The sequence below is a fragment of the Taeniopygia guttata genome, chromosome 2 (genome assembly GCF_048771995.1).
Source record: "Taeniopygia guttata chromosome 2, bTaeGut7.mat, whole genome shotgun sequence".
Lineage (NCBI taxonomy): Eukaryota > Metazoa > Chordata > Aves > Passeriformes > Estrildidae > Taeniopygia > Taeniopygia guttata.
Window position 1 is genome coordinate 6,792,128 of NC_133026.1, and position 20,406 is coordinate 6,812,533.

General features: G+C 38.3%; 1 protein-coding gene across 10 annotated transcripts in view; it reads right to left on the reverse strand.

Annotated features, from left to right (window-relative positions):
* KMT2C (lysine methyltransferase 2C) overlaps window positions 1–20,406 on the reverse strand; it is a 191,358-nt gene that overhangs the window by 70,760 nt on the left and 100,192 nt on the right. For 9 of the 10 annotated variants that reach the window (XM_030264238.4, XM_030264247.4, XM_030264243.4 and 6 more), the window contains 8 exons: window positions 18,268–18,430; window positions 17,427–17,598; window positions 14,569–14,683; window positions 13,581–13,753; window positions 12,602–12,762; window positions 10,071–10,184; window positions 7,753–8,486; window positions 510–629 (listed from right to left, as the gene is read on the reverse strand). In XM_030264238.4, the coding sequence (XP_030120098.4) occupies window positions 510–629; window positions 7,753–8,486; window positions 10,071–10,184; window positions 12,602–12,762; window positions 13,581–13,753; window positions 14,569–14,683; window positions 17,427–17,598; window positions 18,268–18,430 (1,752 nt within the window). The remainder of the gene's footprint in view (window positions 1–509; window positions 630–7,752; window positions 8,487–10,070; window positions 10,185–12,601; window positions 12,763–13,580; window positions 13,754–14,568; window positions 14,684–17,426; window positions 17,599–18,267; window positions 18,431–20,406) is intronic. The other variant, XM_030264244.4, reaches the window with a different exon arrangement.

Below are 20,406 nucleotides of genomic sequence, written 5' to 3' on the forward strand. Positions count from 1 at the left end.
ATAGTACATGTCACTGTGGATACAATTTTGATCCATGTAATCAGGTAGGAAAGATTTTGTTTATTCCCCCATCAGCTAAAAACAATGTCACTTTGAATCCACTCTGCAACATTTCTCCACAGCAACAAATCCAAGCCATCCTTCAGATCTCTGCTCCTTTCCATGCCTGGCTTACTTACTGCCAGTCTTAAAAACATTTTCCTTCTCAGGTAATTTATTTTGACAGCCACGTAAAGCCAACCTCAAAAAGTGATGTACTTAACACACACAAAATTTGGGTAATACAAAGTATTCTTTGCCACTGAAAATCAAGGCAATGCCATCATAGTGTATGCTCTGGAAAGCTCACATCTTTTAACCTGAAACCTCCAGAGCTTCAATAATTTTTAGAGATCTTGAACAGTAACAGAATGGAAGATTAATTAAGGTGTGAGAGACAGAATTTCATCACTAATCTCTACAGCAGAAAGATAGCAATGGATACATGAAAATAAATTCAAGTTATTTACCACTTTGATGCTCCAAATGGCACTGCCAGGAAGCTGTCTGGATTTAAAAATGTCCCGACCTTCTGAAATGTCTGGGGACCAGGAAGGTGGGCTGACTGTATTATTGGTACTCCAAGCCCCCTAGGATACGGTAGGTGAGAAAATAGATGTATAAAACTTTGCAACATAAAAAAAAAAGCAAAAAAGCAAAAAAGCAAAAAGCAAGCAACCAAAAAAAAAAATCTGAAAAGCAAAGCACATGCAGGCATAGGCATTTCTACATTAACTTAAGCAGTCAATTAGTTCACTGAGTGAGTAGAAAGTGGGAAATTTTTAGGTTCTCACTGAAATATGCCCCAAAATCAGTATTTACTTCCAACTGATGGTTAAGTACAACAAAATGAGTTTTATAAACAAAGATTAATACAAATCTAAAGCAAGTAATCATAACAACAACAAATTACATGCCTAAATTTTATTGCATCAGTGAAGAAGACAGTAGTTGGAGGTGGTAACATCTCCTTTTATATTCCAAATCACATTTTGAAAGAACTGATGGCCTCAGTTGACTTTTGAAGCTAAACTACCCCCAATCACAGCAACAACTAGTCTGAGAAGCACAGCAAACAAAAGGAATATGAATAAACCATTAGACAAAAGAAAAGGAAAATAGCCATGGTAATCAACAAAGCAGCTAATTCCTGCAATTCTGCTACAAATAAACCATTATAAAACTCTACCACTGATTTTTTTGTTCACCCCAGTGTTTTCATGTTATGCTGTGGTATCACGTTTTAACATGTTATTATGTACATGTAATAATATACATCCAAATGGTGTACCTACAAGCTCTTTTTAACTAATTATTATCCCTATTTATGTAGTTCCATCATGGTGAGATACTGTATGACTGTCAGTAGAAATAAAGCAAAATAAGAAGAAAATGCTAAGACAGCCAAGACAAAAAAATAGAAAGTAAAATCTGTGGAAGACTTTCTCAAGCTCAGAGATTTATGATGTCTGTCTCTGCGGGAGACAGATATCATAGATAACTTCACTGCCAATTTACACATTAGATTAAGAAAGGACAGTACATTTTCCTAATTCTAAATTTGTGAGAGTAAAAAATATTGAATACCAGGATCACAAGTACAACTGATGAAAAGTGCAGGTTTACCTTCCCCAGAATGCCATTCAGCAGCATAATCCCAGGGCTGATATGGAATAACCTCATGCATACAAACAATCCCAACTATTCACAACTGCTCACAAGGGCAAGCCCAAACACATTTACACCTTTGAATACTGGGATGTACAATAATAATAAGCATCAAGGAAAATGAGATGGCTCTGCAAAATGTGTTGGGTTTTTTTTTTTTTTCCTTTTCTGAAATGCAATTTCTCCATCAAGAACATGTGGGAAATGAGTTTCTTTGGAATCAACAACTCCATCAAAACATACATTGATCTTGAACTGTAAAGAGGTGTCTTGCTAACAGGTGCACTTACTGAAAACAGGGCTATCCCTCAAGTGATCTGACACCCAAAAGAGAAAGCTTGTCAGTGACCTAAAAGCCTAATTATGGATAAAAGTCTCAAGGTAAAAACTCCAGCACTTAGTAGAACCCACAGTGTGGACACGGTGGGATTCAGCATAAATCTGCTTTCTAGGAGTTTAGCTCTGTCTGCACAGGAAAAGGACAATGTAACACTTAAATATAAAAAAATAATATATAAAAAATATAAATATATAATATTAAAAATAACAATTTGACAATTCTGCCCACACAAGGTGCTAATTGGACACACAGCCTACAAACTGCTTAGTGCCCAGAGCACCTGTGTGCTTGGGAAGGCCATCAAAGCCTCCCCTCTGCCAAAAAACCCACTCTGGCAGAACAGCTCCTGACAGCAGCTGCTCAAGGGTTCCAGTCAGGGTGGCTGGAATGAACACCCTGGATTGAAAGTTTTGCTATCCAGTTTTTTTCTTGACTGCAGATAGGTGGTCATCATGCAGACAACTCAGAAGATCAAGAGATCTATCACCCTGTAACAGGGGAACAGTGCTGGGTAAAACCTTCTCACCTTCAGACCTGGAGATGGACAAGTCCCTGTTCACACCCAGGGCACAAGGACAGAACATTCCTGACACAACAGGGACATCGTGTCAGAAATGGGGGGGAAAAAAGGAAATTTGATACACTGGTAGACAACTACATCAGCAGCTCTGTGGCACAAGAGATGTGCCTTAACTATTCCAACCCTAGTTTTAATACCAAGTAAAAGTCAATTTCAGCAGGTAAAATTCAAACTTTCATTGAATTTTAATTAGTTTCCTCATTACTTGAGAAATTCATAATGCATCGTAGTTCACTGTTCTTATGAAGTGGCAACCCAAAGAAAATCTGTACAGCAACACAAAGAAAATCCATTTATCAAAGAAAAAATCTTGGCATCAATATGTAAAGGAAGCAACATACTCAACTTGTCAAAATTCAAGGTCTTAAACATGCTGAAAATACTCAACAACTAAAATTACCTACTCTTAGTCTGGAGGTATAAAACTATCCTCCTTTTAAGAAGATAACTTTTCTAGTGATTAAATATATTCAAAAGATTTAAAAGCTAAAAGAACATTAAATCTGAATATGAAATCAGTCCTGCAAAACAAAATAATTTGTATATGATTCATGAACCATATTGTTATGAATTAAATTGGAAATTTAATCCAAGTTTTATTGTATATCAGAAAAATTTGAATTCTTGGTCAGATAAACTTAATTAAAAACACACATTTCCACAATACCACGAACAAATGAATTACATCAAAGAGATGCATTAATTATATTTTTGGCTTTTAATTAATGCCTATTACTACACAACACTGAAGAGAAAGTTCTATTCAGTTCATTTACATCAGAACCCCAGCAATAATTATGTACTGTGACAGAAACAGGAAGTTCTAATTCTCCATCATATTCTTGAGTCCTCAAAATTGAACAACACAGCTGCAAGTAAATTATAACAAAAGGAAACCCAGTGTCAGCAAGGGTCAGGAGATCTCACTAAATTACCACTGACTGTGTTTAGCTGCTTAATGCTTTATGAATCCTACTGCAATTGCAAATGCACAAAGCTGGATTTGCAATTTAATATTTAATGTAATTTTAGGGTTGTGAACAAACTTTAATCACTTGAAAATACAGCTCTCCTCATTAAAAAAACTGAAAAAAACAACCAAGCACTAAGTGTAAAAACTGTAACAACAACAGATCCTTGAAAAATACTCTTTTTGCATCTTTTTTTGCACATCTACCTTTTACAACAACATACTTAGTGATACCATGTAAGTGAAGAGAGCAAAAAACCCATACCATCCAAGACAGCACACATCCAAACCCATCACAGTGCTCTGCCTTTTTTAATCTCATTTTAAAAAAATCTCTTAAAACATTAACAGATATTCAGTGTGTTGTGGAACAGCGATCACTGACATCTTCATGATGAAAATTAAATACCTCTGAACAAGATATTTCTCAAGGAACACACTCTGGAATAATACTAAAATAATATTTATGGAATTTACAAAACCATCAGAAGTTTATTGTTTTTTATCCAGAATTATTCTACAGAATGCTCTCAACTCTTCACCTACCAATGTTTCAGTGCCAAAATTTGTAATGTCTTCCATTTACTGACTTAATCTTATGCTTTCCAGTACACAGTGCCATAGCAAAAATAACTATTTCAGATCTGTTCAACTTGGATACACAGAATAAATACAACACCATTGAACATAGACCTCCATAGAAAATATTCTTTTTCCTTGAGAAGATTAATTTCAAACTTGATCTGTGTCAGATCAGTCATTAATAAACTTACATGATAATTTCTACTAAGACTACTCCTTCAAAAAAATTGAAGACTATTAAAGAGAGGTGTTGCCCCTAAAATAAATTTGCAATTTACAGGCAAGAGTGAAGCATGTCCATATTCCATAGAGAAGAAACTGTAAGGACAGCACTGTAAAAACCTGGCCATGCTGGCAGCTCAGAGTTAAGTATCTTGTGATCTATGAACACTTAAATTTCAAATACATGTAGAAATTAATTTGGATGCACTATGGAGTAGTGGAACATGAGGAGCAGACAATCCATGGAACAAAACCCAGTGGGATGCTGAGCCTGGCAGGCAGAAGGTCCTCTCATGGGGCAGAATGCAGCTTTCCTGTAGCTGAGGGTATGGATAACATGCTGTCCTAAAAACCATTGTCAGCAGGGCACCTTACTGACAGGAGATGACACGTTCCTCAAGTGGAGTAAGCTTGTACCAGCCAAAGCCAATTCATACAGCTCCTAACTGTACCCACACTTTGATTTATACACAGCTCCCCTTTGGGTTAGAAGCTGGATTTTCTCCTGTTGTTTCTAAGCAAAGTTGGGATGCCTGCAAAAATGGCAGGAGGCAGAGGGATGCTGACATCATTAAGTCTTTTTAAGCAGAATATTGTCTTAATTTTTGAGATAGGTTTTAGTCCTTTCCTAATGTGGTGTTGCAGACACATCATTAAAGTAAACTACTAATATCTAACACAGCAAATCACTTCAGATTATGTATAACTTTGTATTCAGTGGCAAACCTGAATAATTATTCAAATATATTTTATTAGAAATTGTATTAACAGATTGTAAAGAAAGGGATGGTAATTTGTCCTACTGTCCAGCACAAGACATTAATTTAACGAGGACAAGTCCAAATCAGAAACTATCCTTCTGCATGGATTCCCCTAACTCCAGTGAAGCATGTGTCTTATAAAATTGATGAAAAATATATCCAGAATCCAGAGAATTTTTTTTCTTATTCTTCTTTATAGGAAGTTCTATACAAACCCATTGCAATAGATATATTATTGCATTTTTAAAACAGGAAAAGGACATTCCAACAAAGCAAATTGCATATTAGAAGCTTTCAAACTTCTAGGAGAAAGTACAGAATATTACCATTTGTGAAATTATGTTGGCTTATCTTTGGGCTTCACAGAGTGATCAGACTCCATGAAGGAGTTATTTTAAACCTGAGCAGTCCTGGACAAGGAACAAGTCCTGCAATGGAAATTCCTTTCCACAACAGAAGCAGGGGTGAACCCAATGTTAACTTCACCAAGCACGGGAGCCAAAATCTCTTTAATCAATGAAACCCACCCAATTTGTGTAACTTTCTGCCCTCCTCTCTATGACAGGCAGCCAAGAACTCCAGCAGCTGCCAGGTAACATTTGTATGGCATAACCTCACACCTGACAAAAAGCCACACAACAGCAGAAACTGCTATTTTATAATCAGAAAGAAACAGACCCCAAACCAATAAAATTAACCTGCTTTTGAGAAGACAATTGCTCTTCAGTGCCACCCAGAAAAGAATCACACACGACCTGGTTTACTCCAAACAGCTACACCTGCAACTTTATAGGAGCACCTTTTCCTCCAGTATTGTTTTCCCCATTTTTTACTTGCTTTTAGATCAATGTGATCACCTCCAGGTGAGTAAGAACTGGAAGAGTGTGTTAGGTTAAAATGGTTTAAAATAGGCTTAATGTCTCTTCTTGATCTGTGGAGTTCCAATGGCACGGAAAATATGATGGAACATCACTAAGGAGCACTTTTCTCAGCTGCCAGCACCTGCCCTGTATGATGCTTTCCAAAAGCCAGAATTGGAGAAAGCATTTTGAAGTGTCTATAGTATTGACACAGAGAAACAACAGATCTTATTTGTCTGGTTTTATTCCTAGGGAAAAACTCCCTGCTTGCCTTCCAACCTATCCCACAGAATCCCCATGTAACAGGAAACCAAACTGTCTGGATGCAATCCTGTGCCATGTGCTCTGGGATGACCCTGCTTGAGCAGGGAGGTTGGACCAGATGGCCCATTGTGATCCCTTCCAATCTTGACCTATTCTGTGATTCTGCTTCTGCTCCTATGCACAGCTCTCCATTTGGAAAAGTACACACTCTTTTAAAAAACTGCGTGTTTTCAGCAGAAAGAAACATTTAAAACCCCACAAAATAAACCTAAACCTATTTCTGTCTGCAATCCAAAGTGATTTCAATAAATGCCTTCCACATCGTGGATTTGTCCAAATACATCTTGCTCAAAAAAAAAACCCACCTGCCTGTAACTAGACATTTAAAAATTTCTTCTTTTCATAGTCTACAGAACACATTCAACAGCTTTCAGTCCTTCATCAAAAACCCAGAGTAGGAACTTAAGAGTACTAAAAAGAAATTTATTTAAGGCATTAACATATTTCTGCAAATATGATCTATACACCTCGCTGTACAGTGACCCAGGAAAACCTAACTGCAGTACAACAAACACAGATCTCCTAAACTCAGTGGAAACAGCAGAAAAACTTTCCAGAACATTCTCTCATACCTTAGGAAGCCAAAATTTTGAACCCTTAGGTGACACGTAAAAACTGAAAGAATTGTGCAATATATAAAAAAAGCTTTGTTAACACTGAGTCCAGAAAAGCACGAAATTGTCAATCTGGAAGTCCCAAAGACTAAAAATAAATTGTGATGAGAAGATGAAACACTAGCTTGTCACACTGACACACTTTTTGTATAGAATTTCACCAACAAGAAATGAATACCCTGGACTGATAAACCATTTTCCCTGGAACACAGCAATAATAGAGAGAAAGACACTGCAGAAAGTGACAGACTTGAGGATTCTTTTCACTTATCAAATTTAATCCTAGTCAAACCACAACAATTTGTACAAGACAGTTCTTTCATGTATTTCCTAATGTAACAAACCCACAAAATTGTTTACCACACCATTAGAAACATCGATCAAGAAAATATCTGGCAGAGTAACAGACACAGAGTTGTAGAAGGTTCTTCTCTAAAGCCAGTTTAAGAAGCTTTAACACACTTTGAGAGTAGCAGCCAAAATAAATGCATATCTGAAAAATATTAAAAGGTAATTTAAATAGTACAGCATTATGTCTATCTGCATTTGTAGCAGATGAAAAACACAACCGATTTTCTTCTAGTCTACTTTAACTGTGAGCCAAAAGAAACTTAAATTCTCACCAGAGAAGCTTTATGATGGCTGACTTCTTCCTTATTTACCAGACCATTAATTCCTTCAAAAAATAAACTACACACTTAGGAGAATCAATGCATTTTATAAGAAACAGGTGGATTTGATGAGTTATACTGCAATTTAATAAACACATAATGGAACAGTGCATGTGCTTACCTGTCTGGATCTGGGTCTTCCAGGGGAAAACTTGCGTTTGGTGATGGCCGGTTTTCCCATGCCGATTTTTGGAGTGACTGATATGTAGGTGGTTGGGAGAGCACTGCCAGCAGCTGGAGGCAGCACTGGGGGCTGACTGTGCTGCACATCTCGTGCAGAATGCAAGTCTAGAGAAACATCTGGTGAGGAAGACACGTTTGTCTTGTTTAGATTAAGTGATGGGGGAAGTGAGGGGCAAGTCTCAGCTGGTGGTTTTATGGGTTTGTCTCTGACTGGTGAACTATTTGCAACACCTCCATTTGAAGCAGTAGTTTCTACTTCTAGAAGAGCTGGTGCTTCTGATTTCTCATGGGTTTCTTCCTTTTCTACATCTTTCTGCACTTTTATTATTTCCAGTTGCTGTTCAACAGGGACAGAAATATCTCCTTTTCTTTCAGTCTCCAGAATTTCTGGTGTCACAGTCATGGTCTCAGGTACTGAAGACAGAGACCGAGAGTCTGCTGTGGACACTTCTGATACCTCCACACTACCCTGAGGCAGCTGTGTCTGTTCAGCTTGTTTGTCCAACTCCTGCTGTGCTACAGCTTGAACATCTTCTACCACTTCCATCATTTTCTCAGTCTGACTGTCACCAGATGCTGGTGTCTTTTTAGGAGACATTTCCATTTCAGCTGAATTGATTTCAACAGAGATTTCTGCTTCCAGTTGTGTGGTCTCTTCTCCTGGTGATATGCCTGTAATTAAGTACAACCATATTAAAGGCTCACTGTGAAAAAGAAAAAAATCTTCTGGTGTTCTGGTCAACAAGTATACTTGGTACACATCATGCAGGCCAACATGTATCACTTTACATCAGTGAATTTAATATGTAGCTTAAAATATCCTTCATGAACATCTTTCTTTTTACCTATTTTTACAGTAGTCTATATTTTTAGTTCATTATTTTTCTTCCCTAAAAACACAGCAGAGTAAATTAAAAGAAAATAGACCCAAGATTAATTTTTGAAGAACTGAACACACTTTTCCAGGTAGGCAGCCAAAAATAATTTTTTCTTTTTAATTTCTGTATATCGAAGATGCATGCTATCATAAATTAATGTATTTTAAGATACTGTCCCAACATTTCCAAAAAGCCAAGAAGAACAGGACAACTAACAATAAAAAATATTTTCCTCCTAAAACTCTTTCAGGCTTTAGGAAATCAAGTGAAATGAAAACAGCTGCTGCTGGTTTAATTTAATTTACTAATGTATTATTACTTTCTTTCAAAAATATTTATCTAGCCCTCCCTTGAACCAAATCAAGCACCTTTCATCCATAACTTTCTTCATCAAGGAGTTCCACAGTTTTTGTTCCACTCTGTAAAGAACCACATTCTTTGCTCTGGATTTGGCTTCTCACACCTTCCTTTGATGGGCCCTGATTCTCTTACAGTTGCACTTTTCTTAAACTACACTACTGCAACTTCCTCAGCCACTAAGTTCATAGAGAGAATTTTACTCTGAATATTTCTCCACAGTTTAAATCATGGCCCTTTTACCACAGGCTGTGAGGCACAACTGAGTGATCACAGCTAATCTGAAAAGTTGGGGTTTTTTTTAACTTTGTCTTTAAACACAAGTTTCTTGTCTCCCCTAATAGCAGCCGTCCTCCATCATCATCTGGGACTGAATGGGACACACTGCCAAGTTCTGTACCCTTGATATTGGCCACTAACACACCTAGTGAATCTGACCTTTCTTTAGCTGCTCCTCCCTGTGCATTTGGTAAGATGCAGTTTCTACCAAAACACAAATGATCAGCTGCTGCAACCCTGTCAAAGATCATCTTTTACTTACAAAGGGAAAAGAAATAAAAACAAAACAAAACAAAACAAAAAACAGAAAACCCTTAACTAAGAATGCCTGTGGAATTACAACCATAAAGCACATAAGAGAAAGTGTGAGTGACAGTATTTGAATAGTAACAAGTCATTGGGTTTTATCATAAACTTCCAGCATACAAAGCATTCAACTATTTTTCCAGCTTGGAAAAAGCCAGTCCCAACAAAAAAGTAAAACAAACATACAAAAGTAAAGCAACACAAATATTCTAAAGACTCTCTTTGCCTTCAGTAAAACACTTCTTTTATCAAGCAAAGAAGTTATTACTCTTGCTTGAGAGCTCAGATAGAACCGTTGCAATGTGTCTCCTACCGCTTTTTGGGTGCCTTTTCCCCTTGCATTTATAAAGCACTGAAAACTTTACTGACTGGAAGAAGGTTCTGGTTCTGAAGGGTTCTGAATTGTATTTTCTCAGACTGCAAAACTCTTTCTTACCTTCTGTAACACACCCAACAGCTGATTCCTGATCATGGCCATCACCTGTAATGGGTTGTTCCTGAAATGCCATAGCCTCTCCACCACTTTCCATTTCCATTTCGTTTGTACAAGCTTAAGGAGAAGCAAAACAGTTATCAAAATTGCTGTGTTTATTCTACTACTTTGGCATCAGCAACTGCTGTCACTGTTTGACCTTTTGGCTCAAGAGAGACTGATATTTAATGATGACAGGATTTAGGACAAGTCAGGTCAGTGAGAAGGTTAAAGAGACTACACAGTATTCCTTAAAAATTAAGAACATTTTACTCATTAACGCTGAAGCTTTCAGATGTCTATAAGGCAATTACATACACCTAATAGTGAAAATATGCACACAGTCACAGACTTCTGCACAGCCTGAGCAATACAAGATAGAATTTACTTAAATTCCAAGTCTATAAAATTCAACAGAGCTGGCAGCATGAAGGCTTCAAATTTGTATACAAATACTACAGTGGATTATGGCATAGACATGAAGTTCCATCTACCATCAGCACTGGGAACACTGATTTTCACCTTATGTGTTCAACAACATGAAAACTGAATTTTGCCACTTTAGAACTAAGATATCTTTATCTTTGCATGGAAAAGGCACAACTGAGTGGTTTTTTTAGCTGACAGGATCATTACAGAGCATAGAAACAGGAACTTTTTTCCCCCCCTTTGTGTAACAGCTCTTTCAGTCAAGGAAATTCATTAAAATGAAGTATGGAAAACAAAGTATATAGCAAGCATTAACTTGAAGAGAACTGATCCTCCATGGATGTTAGCACAAAGGAAAGGGAAACAAACATAGCTTCCTGCATCAAGCAAGACTTTTTTAAGTTCAAAAAGCCCACAACTATTAGATGATACTACTTTTAGCACTCTAAAAGCTGCTCTCAGACTCTGTCAACTTTAAAGTGATATTTTAACTTCAAGAAAATGATCATTTAGATTGGCTCAAAATCTGATTTTAAAGTACAGATGTGCTCTCCTGGGTATAAAACCCTGCATGATTCTACTGATGTAATAGCATCAGATTATTCCTAGAGGTGAGATGACAGTCCTGTTCTTCCCTGGGGACAAGAGCATGCTTGTCCATGTTTCTACTACCTAGAAATCCTAACAGAAGCATTAAGCAATTGCTTAAACCTTCAGCCTTTCAGATTAACCTGCTACTTACTCAAAGGGGTTTTTTTAGGAGACTGGGAGCTGTGACAGTGTATGTTTTGTTTTGGATATCTTCAAAATGCTCTAAGAACACCGCCTGGGAGTCCAGAGCCTCTCCTAAGCTTTCAGAAGGGAAATGATCTGCAGAGGCTGAAGTGGCCACTCTTCCTAACCTGGTGTTCACTGACAGAGTGAAGTAATTTAGAGACATTTCCCTCCTGTCACTGCCCTTCCTCCAGGAGCACCTCTTCCATCATGTCTTTACTGCTCACAAAAGGTAATGTACAGGCTAAAATTAAAGGGATGACTTTTTTATATGAAATATCAGTTTGAACATAAACATTAGAGTTTTGTTGTAGCTCAACACTTCCCCTTTCCTGCCAAAATTTACTAGGCCTTGAAAACCACAGATACTTATGGAAGACAAAAGATCGGTGCACAAGCACTGCTGCAAGCCCAAAAATTACACATGGCAGTGGCTGTGCAGTTTATCTGTTACATTTTACCTTGCTTCTGAATTTAACCACAGCTGTGCTTCTCCAGAGAAATTCAGCCTGAATGAGGGTAGGTGCTACCCAACAGAGCACGTAGTGTGAAATACTCAAAAGCATTTAGTTTTGAGTTCATTAACACAGCTCTTGTGGACGACCCACGGGGTTCAGATCAGCAGATCCAAGTTCTCCCTGTGCTTCCTCCTTACTGTTACTGACTTATTTTTTAAAACATACTTCAAACTTCTCCACAACTTTCCATCTTCTGCATGATTTGTCCACTTAAAACAAGAACGTCTCAGAAACAAGATGACTGATTATACATTGCTTTGAAAAAGGAAAACCTATTAAAAGCTGTCTAGTTAAATAAACACCTGTCCCTTGAATACAGTCCAGCTCCCACTGCTCTGTCCTTCTTGGATGAAGTGAGGAGAACAGGCACTGTGACACTGACCAGCAGCTAGAGAGAAACAGGAGAACTGAATGTCTCCAAAAATATCTACCAGGCACAAACGAGTGAAAGAGCCAGGCTGTCACATGAATACATTTATGAACTGTACCACATCCAAAATAAATCAGTGAAGTTTACAGCTACAGGCTGAGAGGCTGGAGCTGGAAGTTTGAGAGCCACAATTATGGTGCTCACTAGCCCATGTTTGTATCCAGGATCCTGAAGCCAGAAAGAGAAGCCACCCATGGAGTGCCTGAGCAGCTCCTGTTAGACAGAGGAAGGGATGAACCTCACAGAGTAGAATTTGAGTGTCTGGCTCACAAAAGACTTGGTGAGATTACAGATATTACATCTGATGTCAGCATTTTGGACCTGTGAAGTTTAAGTTTGATTACCTGTTATACTGTCAGGTTCAGGAATGAGTTCAGAAGTGTTCATTACATCACATGACTGAGTCTGATCCCCTTCTCCTTGTCTACAAAGAGTGCAGATGTAGTCTTTCAATTGAGACTCCAATTCACTACCTGGAGATCTGTCACAATCTATGTGAATCCATCTGGGGAGATTAATTTATTGTGATTTAATTTATTTCAACTGTGATTTCAGTAATGAAAATATAAAGCATTATAGTAAAAATCCATTAAAAACAGCACTATTTCTCATTCCTATGGGGAAACAGAGATTTTCAACCAATGCTTAATTATGGAGAACTTTAGAGAAATAAGCATGATATATCAGCATGTGCAGTGAACAAACTTAAAGACCCAAATTGTCCCTAAAGCCAATCAGACTCCACAAGACATAGAGCACCATCATGATGCTGCAGAGCGAGATACATTATTGAATACAAAATACAGCTTACCATCTTAAAATGTTCCAAATACTGTATTTTTATATACTGTAATTTTAGGGGTTTTTAATTACTGAAATAGTAAAAGACATAAAATTAAACAGAAAACATAAACTTGGAAATTAAAAAAAACAAACAAACAAACAAACAAAAAAAACCAAAAAAAAACCCCAAAAACCAACCCAGATCACTGCAAACAACAGTCTGCAAACTTTAGGACAATGACTTTTTCAGCCTGCTTCCTCACAAAATAGGTTAAATTCAATAGGCAGCAGCAGCTTGCAGCAAGTAACTGCCAGGTACCCTCAAGTAACTGCCAATTAATACTTATCTGCTAAGATTAAAATAAAGCTACCTGCTATTGTTCATTGTATTTAGGGATGAAGGATCAAGGAGCTGCCCAAGATCCCGTGGCATTGTACATCAAACACATTGTACATCCTTCCCAGAAACCCATCCATGTCACACAGCTCATCATAAGCTTTATGCATTTTAGTACAAATTAACAAAAGCTGGATACTTACCTTTTGCACATGTGACAATGCAACATATCTTTCTGGAAGTCTTGGAGGCACAGTTTTTCACAGAAAGGACAAGATAAGTTGTCTTGCTGTTGGTAACAACTGTCACATACCAAACAATTATGGTGCCACTGACAACTTGTTCGTGTGCCACACTCAGCACATACTCTACAGTTCTAGAGATCACAAGAATTAAGTAGTTAATTATAGGATTTCACAATGTGATAGAACTGCCATTAACTGGCATTTTTTCTGTTTTGAATTAAATTTAACAGCTTTTGTCCTTGATAACACAAAAAGTTATCCAAGATCTGATAACAGAGCATGAATAACCTGCACAAAAGCAAGAAGTTGCCTGACACTACTCCCTGACTTGAAAGGAGTATTTCTTATTTATTTCTTTTTTATTGCTACTCTCAGTTATCTTATGACTGCCACAAACTGATGTAACATTACATACATCTCATATACAAGGACTTCCCACTGCAATTACTTACAAAGTTACTGATAAAACAACAAATTCATCCTGCCTTCCTCAAATGCAAAGGTTTTGCATCTGAGGAAGGCAGGAGGAATCCACAAGCTGCAGAATTGTTTTCATAAGCAAGGAGTTGAATATCAGGAGATTTCAAGTATGGATTACATATACCACTATATAGCTTTGAGTTTACATTTTTGTTCCCACTGAATCATGAGAGCAGCTGTTATTAACTGCAGGTTACCCACTGCACCTGGATCCTACACTTCTCTTTTCCCTATGCAGGCTAATTTACTGTCCTACATAGGCTACTTCAGCCACAGCACTGACAGCTCCCCCCACGGAGCAGCTGTAGAGCCACAGGATTTACATCCAAGTGGGATTCCTTCAGAAATTACAAATTATATTAGACAGCAACAGCAATCCACAATACACCTGGAACAGCACAGTGTGGATAACAAAGTTTGGGCTCTTATAAATGACCGGGAGTTACTCTGAAACCTTTCCACTTACTTTACATTTCCAACCATTTGTAGGTACAGCATCCATAACTGGCTGTAGACAGAAAGTGTGGTAGCCTTTGTCACATGTATCACACACCAGCATCTTGTTGTCTTCCCCAGAGTGTCTAAGTAAAGTAACAAGTGATCAAAAATTACTTCAATAAGCAGCAACAAAATACCTGTTTCAAGAAACATCTAAACAGGAGGACACAGGTGTGCACATAAAAATATACAAACACTACTTACAAGTATCTCCAGAGACAATGCCTTCAAATTTATTTTTAAATACGAGTGCAGATGACTACGTTTATTCACCAACAGCTGAGCCTGAGCAACCATTCTGAATAGTAGATATTGGCCCACTTTCACTCACATATGTGATGTGTAAGTGATGGCCCTTCTGTACTGAAATCAGTTCAAAATCTGCAGTATACATTTTATTTCTTTCTAAAGAGACCATCCAATTGTACTTGTTTCTGCAGTCAGACTGTAATTTTTCCAAAGGAAAAAAGAAGCCATCAACTCTGACTATCAGAGCTCCTACAATGTCAGACAATAGACTGAAAGAGCAAAACAAACATTAAAGGAAGAGATTTCAATTTTACTACAATGACGTATTACAGAGCACCAACACAGATTCCAGAGATAAAATAAATTTGCTGAGAACAAGACAAATAGTTTGGTAATATCTAAAGGCATTGTGTTCTGCCTTGGTTTAAATAAATTAATGCAGTAAGTAAACATGCAACAAGATTTGCCTAGATAAAGCCTTTCATTATACATGCTAGATACTACCTCATTACCTGGGAGACCCAGTATTTTAAAAAGCCCTCTCTTTGCATGAAGATATGCTTAAAATACTGCTCTTCCAATAATGGTGAAGAACTGCTGTACTTAAGTAATTACTAAATCAAAGAATGGTTTGGGTTGGAAGGGACCTTAAAGACCATCCAGTTCCATGGGCAGTGCCAACTCCCACTACACCAGGTTGCTCAAAACCCATCCAGGCCTTGAACATTTCCAGGATGAGGCATCCATGGCTTCTCCAGGCAATCTGTTCTGAGTGTCCTTCTGCCCAGCTTGTACTCGTGCTTGAGATTGACTCATCCAGGTGCAGAATGTTGCACTTGGCTGCATTGAAGTTCCTGAGGGTCACACAGCCCCACCTCTCCAGCCTGCCCAGGTCCCTCTGCATGGTGTCCTTTCTCTTCAGCATCAACCACCCCATGCAGCTTGGTGTTGCTGGCAAAATTGCTGAGGGTGCCCAATGCCCATGTCACAACAAAGATGTTTATAACAGCACCAGCCCCAGTTCTGACCCTTGAAGAACACTCATCACCGGTCTCCACTTGAGTCCTTGATCCCAACTCTTGAATCCATGGAGTGCTCCATTGTCAAATCCATTTCTCTCCAGTTTTGAGGCAAGGATACTGTGTTGGACAGTGCTGAACACTTTCCACAGTCCAGGCATGTGACATCAGTTGCTCTTCCTCACAAATTCTGTAACTCCATCACAGCAGGCACCAAATTTTTCAGGCACTGTCTGCCCTCAGGGAAGTCATGGTGTCTGTCACCATTACCTCCTTCTGTCCCATGTGTCTCAGCACAGTTTCCAGGAAGATTTGCTCCATGACCTTGGTAAGGAGGGAGGTGAGATTGACTGGCCTATGGTTCCCCAGATCTTCCTTATTTCCCTTTGTAAAAATGGGGTCCATTTTTCTCCTTTTCCAGTCAGTGGGAACTTTACCAGGCTGCCAAAACTTCTCAAATATGATGGATGGTGGCTTAGCCACTTCATCTACCAGGTCCCTCAGAACCCATGGACTATCTCACATGGTCCCATGGACTGGGTGTGAACATACCACATTTTCTCTGCTTTCCCACTAAAGAGAAGATTTGTTAGCAGATGCTGTAATTACTCAGTACAATATTTTCAGGGACACTTTTAAGAACGTGTTTCCCTATTCTAGCTTCACTGCTGAGATTTGCTATCTGCTGTGTGTGCTCAGGGAACACCCTTCTTTTGAAGTGGGTTGAGTGAATGCTAGCCAATAGCAAGTGTTCTGCCTGGAAAACAGGAAAGCACTGACTGATCAGATGCATGAGGCAGAAGTAGAGTGGGTTTTTTCCCTTCATACTGTCCCACCTGATCTGACTGGAGCTGAACAAAACTCATTTCTTTTTCAGTACATCCTTTATAAAACACAAGCAAGCAAAAGAACCCTGCAGTGCCCATCAGATTAAGTTATAAGAGAACAAGCCCACAAGCAGTCAGAATTTTCTAAGTGAACCCTTACAGTGCCACAGCAACTAAGTTTCGTTGTCTATGTCTTTGTCTGGTGCAACTACTCAGTCAGGGTCACTGATGTCACTTTGTTTCTTTGCTCAACTAAGCCACGGTTTTGTTTTCATTATGACTCTAAAAGACATTATATGAGAGGGCCTGATGCAGGAGACCTGCCCAGAGTGTAGCTACAGACAAAACTGAACTGTCAGCTGAGTAAAAGCACAGGTTCTCAGACTGTGAAGGCACTACATTAAAATTATTTATTTGGTACATTTGAGAAAAATCCTCCTGAATATACAAGAAAGGAAAAAAATCAGAATGTTTTGCTGCTTTCCAGAACCTGCCAAATAATGGTAACTCTAGGGGTAAAACACACAGGACTTCAGCTCAGCTCTTTTAGTACAAAGCTTCCAATACAAGGGTTTGCTCAGCTACTTAATACAGCATCATGACAGAAAAGATGGGCAAACAATCTACAGTTTTTGGAAAAAAAACCCAAATATTTAATGAAATATGCATTTCAAAACCACAGCACATAAATCTCACACCATCCTCCTCCATGTCCTGTATGTCTCACTTACTTGCAGTTCTGGCACACTTTGCAATCAGGACACTGCCAACCTGCTCTTTTTAAAGGTGTGACTTGAATGTCCAGACACATCCCATGGTAGTGCTGGCCACAGGTAGTACAAAAAAGTTGATCTAAGAGGTCTCCAGGGCTGTCGCACACTGCACAATTTGCTTCTTCCTTTGCTAAAAATTAATATTTTTTTCAATTATTATTTTGTTCAAAATGATGAACAATTCAACAAACCCAAAAAATTACTTAGTAGTTCTTATGCACACAAAACTTGACCATTCTTATGAAATTCAAATTTAATTAATATCTTTAATAGCTACTACTTTAATTCAGTTTTCTTAACTAATCTTCTCATAACAAAGGTAAATTCATTTTAAACATTAATGAAGTTTTACAAAAGAAACAGTTTTATTCTCCTCAAGATAAAGCTGAGAGCTTTGGAACCAACTACTTTGTGGAACAAGTAAAAAATAAACAACCTAAATCTAACAGACCTACATCTGTTATTTAGCTGAAGTGTTTGCATGAAGGTTGTCCTAACTTGTATTAGGACAAGCAAGTCTATCAGTTTGAATTAAAACCTGACAGAAGACAAGCCTTACCAGTAAACCTCTTCCTTGTTCTGTCATTAAAAGAAAAATACTTTGCTGTGCAGGACTGCTGGTCTTTAAAACCAGAAGAGTATGAACTCACATCTTTTTTATCCCTGAACACACATGAATTCTTGGGTATGTGAACTGTGACAGTGCATCTAAACAAATGCATTCCTAAACTGATCCTATGACAGAGCAGTTTTCATAAAACCTGCTACTAATTGTGTCCTTTGAACACTGTGTACTTACATCTTTCAGGAGCCTGATCAATGTGGTCTGGACAAAGGAGGGACAAGTTACTGAAATCCTGAAATGTGCCTGCTCCAGCAGCACAGGGGTAATGGTACATCTGGGTACATTTCTCTTCACAGCATTTGATAGTGGCTCCAAGGTGCTTACAAAATGCACATCGCTGAAAAACAAACAGAACAAGTCATTTAAAAATTCCTGTTTCTTGTAATTTTTTAGGCAGATCTGTTCCCTCTCTTCATTTAGCAGATGAACACCCTGGCCAGTAGGAGGTAGTGAATACTGAGAAGCAAACTAGTGGGTAGGGCTGCCTTTCAGTGGCACTCCCAAACACAGTGCGCTCTAAACGCACTCTGACAATTGAGATTCTTCTTGTCACAGGAAAGAATTTTCATTCTGTGTTATCTAACTTCAGCGATGCCTTCAGTGATGGGGCTTGGAGACTTATATCTGAAAACAAAGGCAGATGAGACCATGCTGTCAATAGGTTATGACTAAAAACCACATGGCTCTGGAAGCTGTAATGTAAAACCACAGACACTGTAATCAGAAATGCAAATGGAACTCAAGTATGATGTTCTCCCAAAAATCTTACTGGCATTATACAATTCTCTCTGGGACGATAATGCATTACATAACCTTGCACTTTCTTCTCATCTTGCCTTTCAAGAGTACACAAATATCACCACTAAACTTTGAGAAGTCATAAATAAGCACGATTATTATTATTAGACACCAGAGAACTAATTTCTCAGAAAGAACTACGCAATGATCCTCCAGTCTGCCACTCAAGAGAGAGCAGAGTCTATCAGTCTGCTTGCAAAAAATCACCCACACCTTTCTGATTCAATTAATCAGTCTTTTTTCTTTCTCAGATTCATTACAGTCCCTGAAGAACTGTAACATCCTTTTGCACTTTTTCACCAAGGCAACAATTCTTTTTAAGGCACAGCACCGTAAGATTTTTGAGTAAACTTAAGAAAAAACAGGTCAGTGGCTCACAGGAGGGCATACATAATACAGCAACAACTGAGCTCAGGGACTCTCATTTTTCACAATAAAAATACAACACTAACACTGGCATGTTTGATTACTAGCTGAAGTGTCAAGTAACATCCAAATATGAACATAAACCAAATCAAAGAAAAGTTATGTACTGTATCTGCTTAATTCTTAGAATACAGACAAAATTTATTACCATAATTCTTCTCTGTTTCAAAGGCTGGCATCAAATTAGGCATAAAATAGTGCTACTACAAGTCCAGAGATATCAAAACCAGCCCATATGAAAATACAAATCACGAAGCTGCCTGTGTCAACAGCTACCTTGATATTATTTAAAACCAGATGAAATGAATGATCTTCAGAAAAATATCTGCCAGCACCACAACTCATGGACAAGAGACAGAAAAAATATTAGTGTATGCTAAACAGAACTGCAGTGTAAAGAGAGAAAATGCTCTGGCACAGAAATTAAAGGGGATCACCAAGGATAACTACTGCCAAGTTTGTGTGCTATGGTGCTTAGTCTGTCCTGTGATCTGCAGGACCTCTCACCCCTACCCATGTCGAACACCTGCTGACGGTATGAGAAAGGTGCATCCTGTTACTTTACCAGCTGAAATGCAGAGGAGAGGGAACAAGATAAGCAAATGATAACAGGGAGGTCCTGAAGGAGAGCAAGGCAGCAGCAATGGTAATTACATTTATGAACTGCCAACAAAACCAAAGTCTTGCAAGAAACTCCTTTTAGGAAATGATACCTTCAGTGAGCACTTGCTGAGGATGCTGCACAATGTAAATCCTGAACTTAGATGTAAAATCATGAAAATACAGCCCAAAGCCTCCAACTTCAAGAACTGTAGCTCCCCACTGAGCCACACACAACCACTGCCCTATTTTGTCCTTAATGTCCTGAAAACCTATGGAGATGGACCAGGTTTAGCTAAGACACAACTCTTACAGGCCACGCTTTTTTCAAAGATTTTATTTGGAAAAAAAAAAAAAAAATAGAAAGGAGCACTTGGGAGGAGCTAAGGTCCAAAATGTATCCCTCAAAGGAGTATTCAACAAGACTTTGCTGGATCCCATCATTGACCCTTATTAATCAGGAAAATTATGAAAGAACTGTAAGCACTT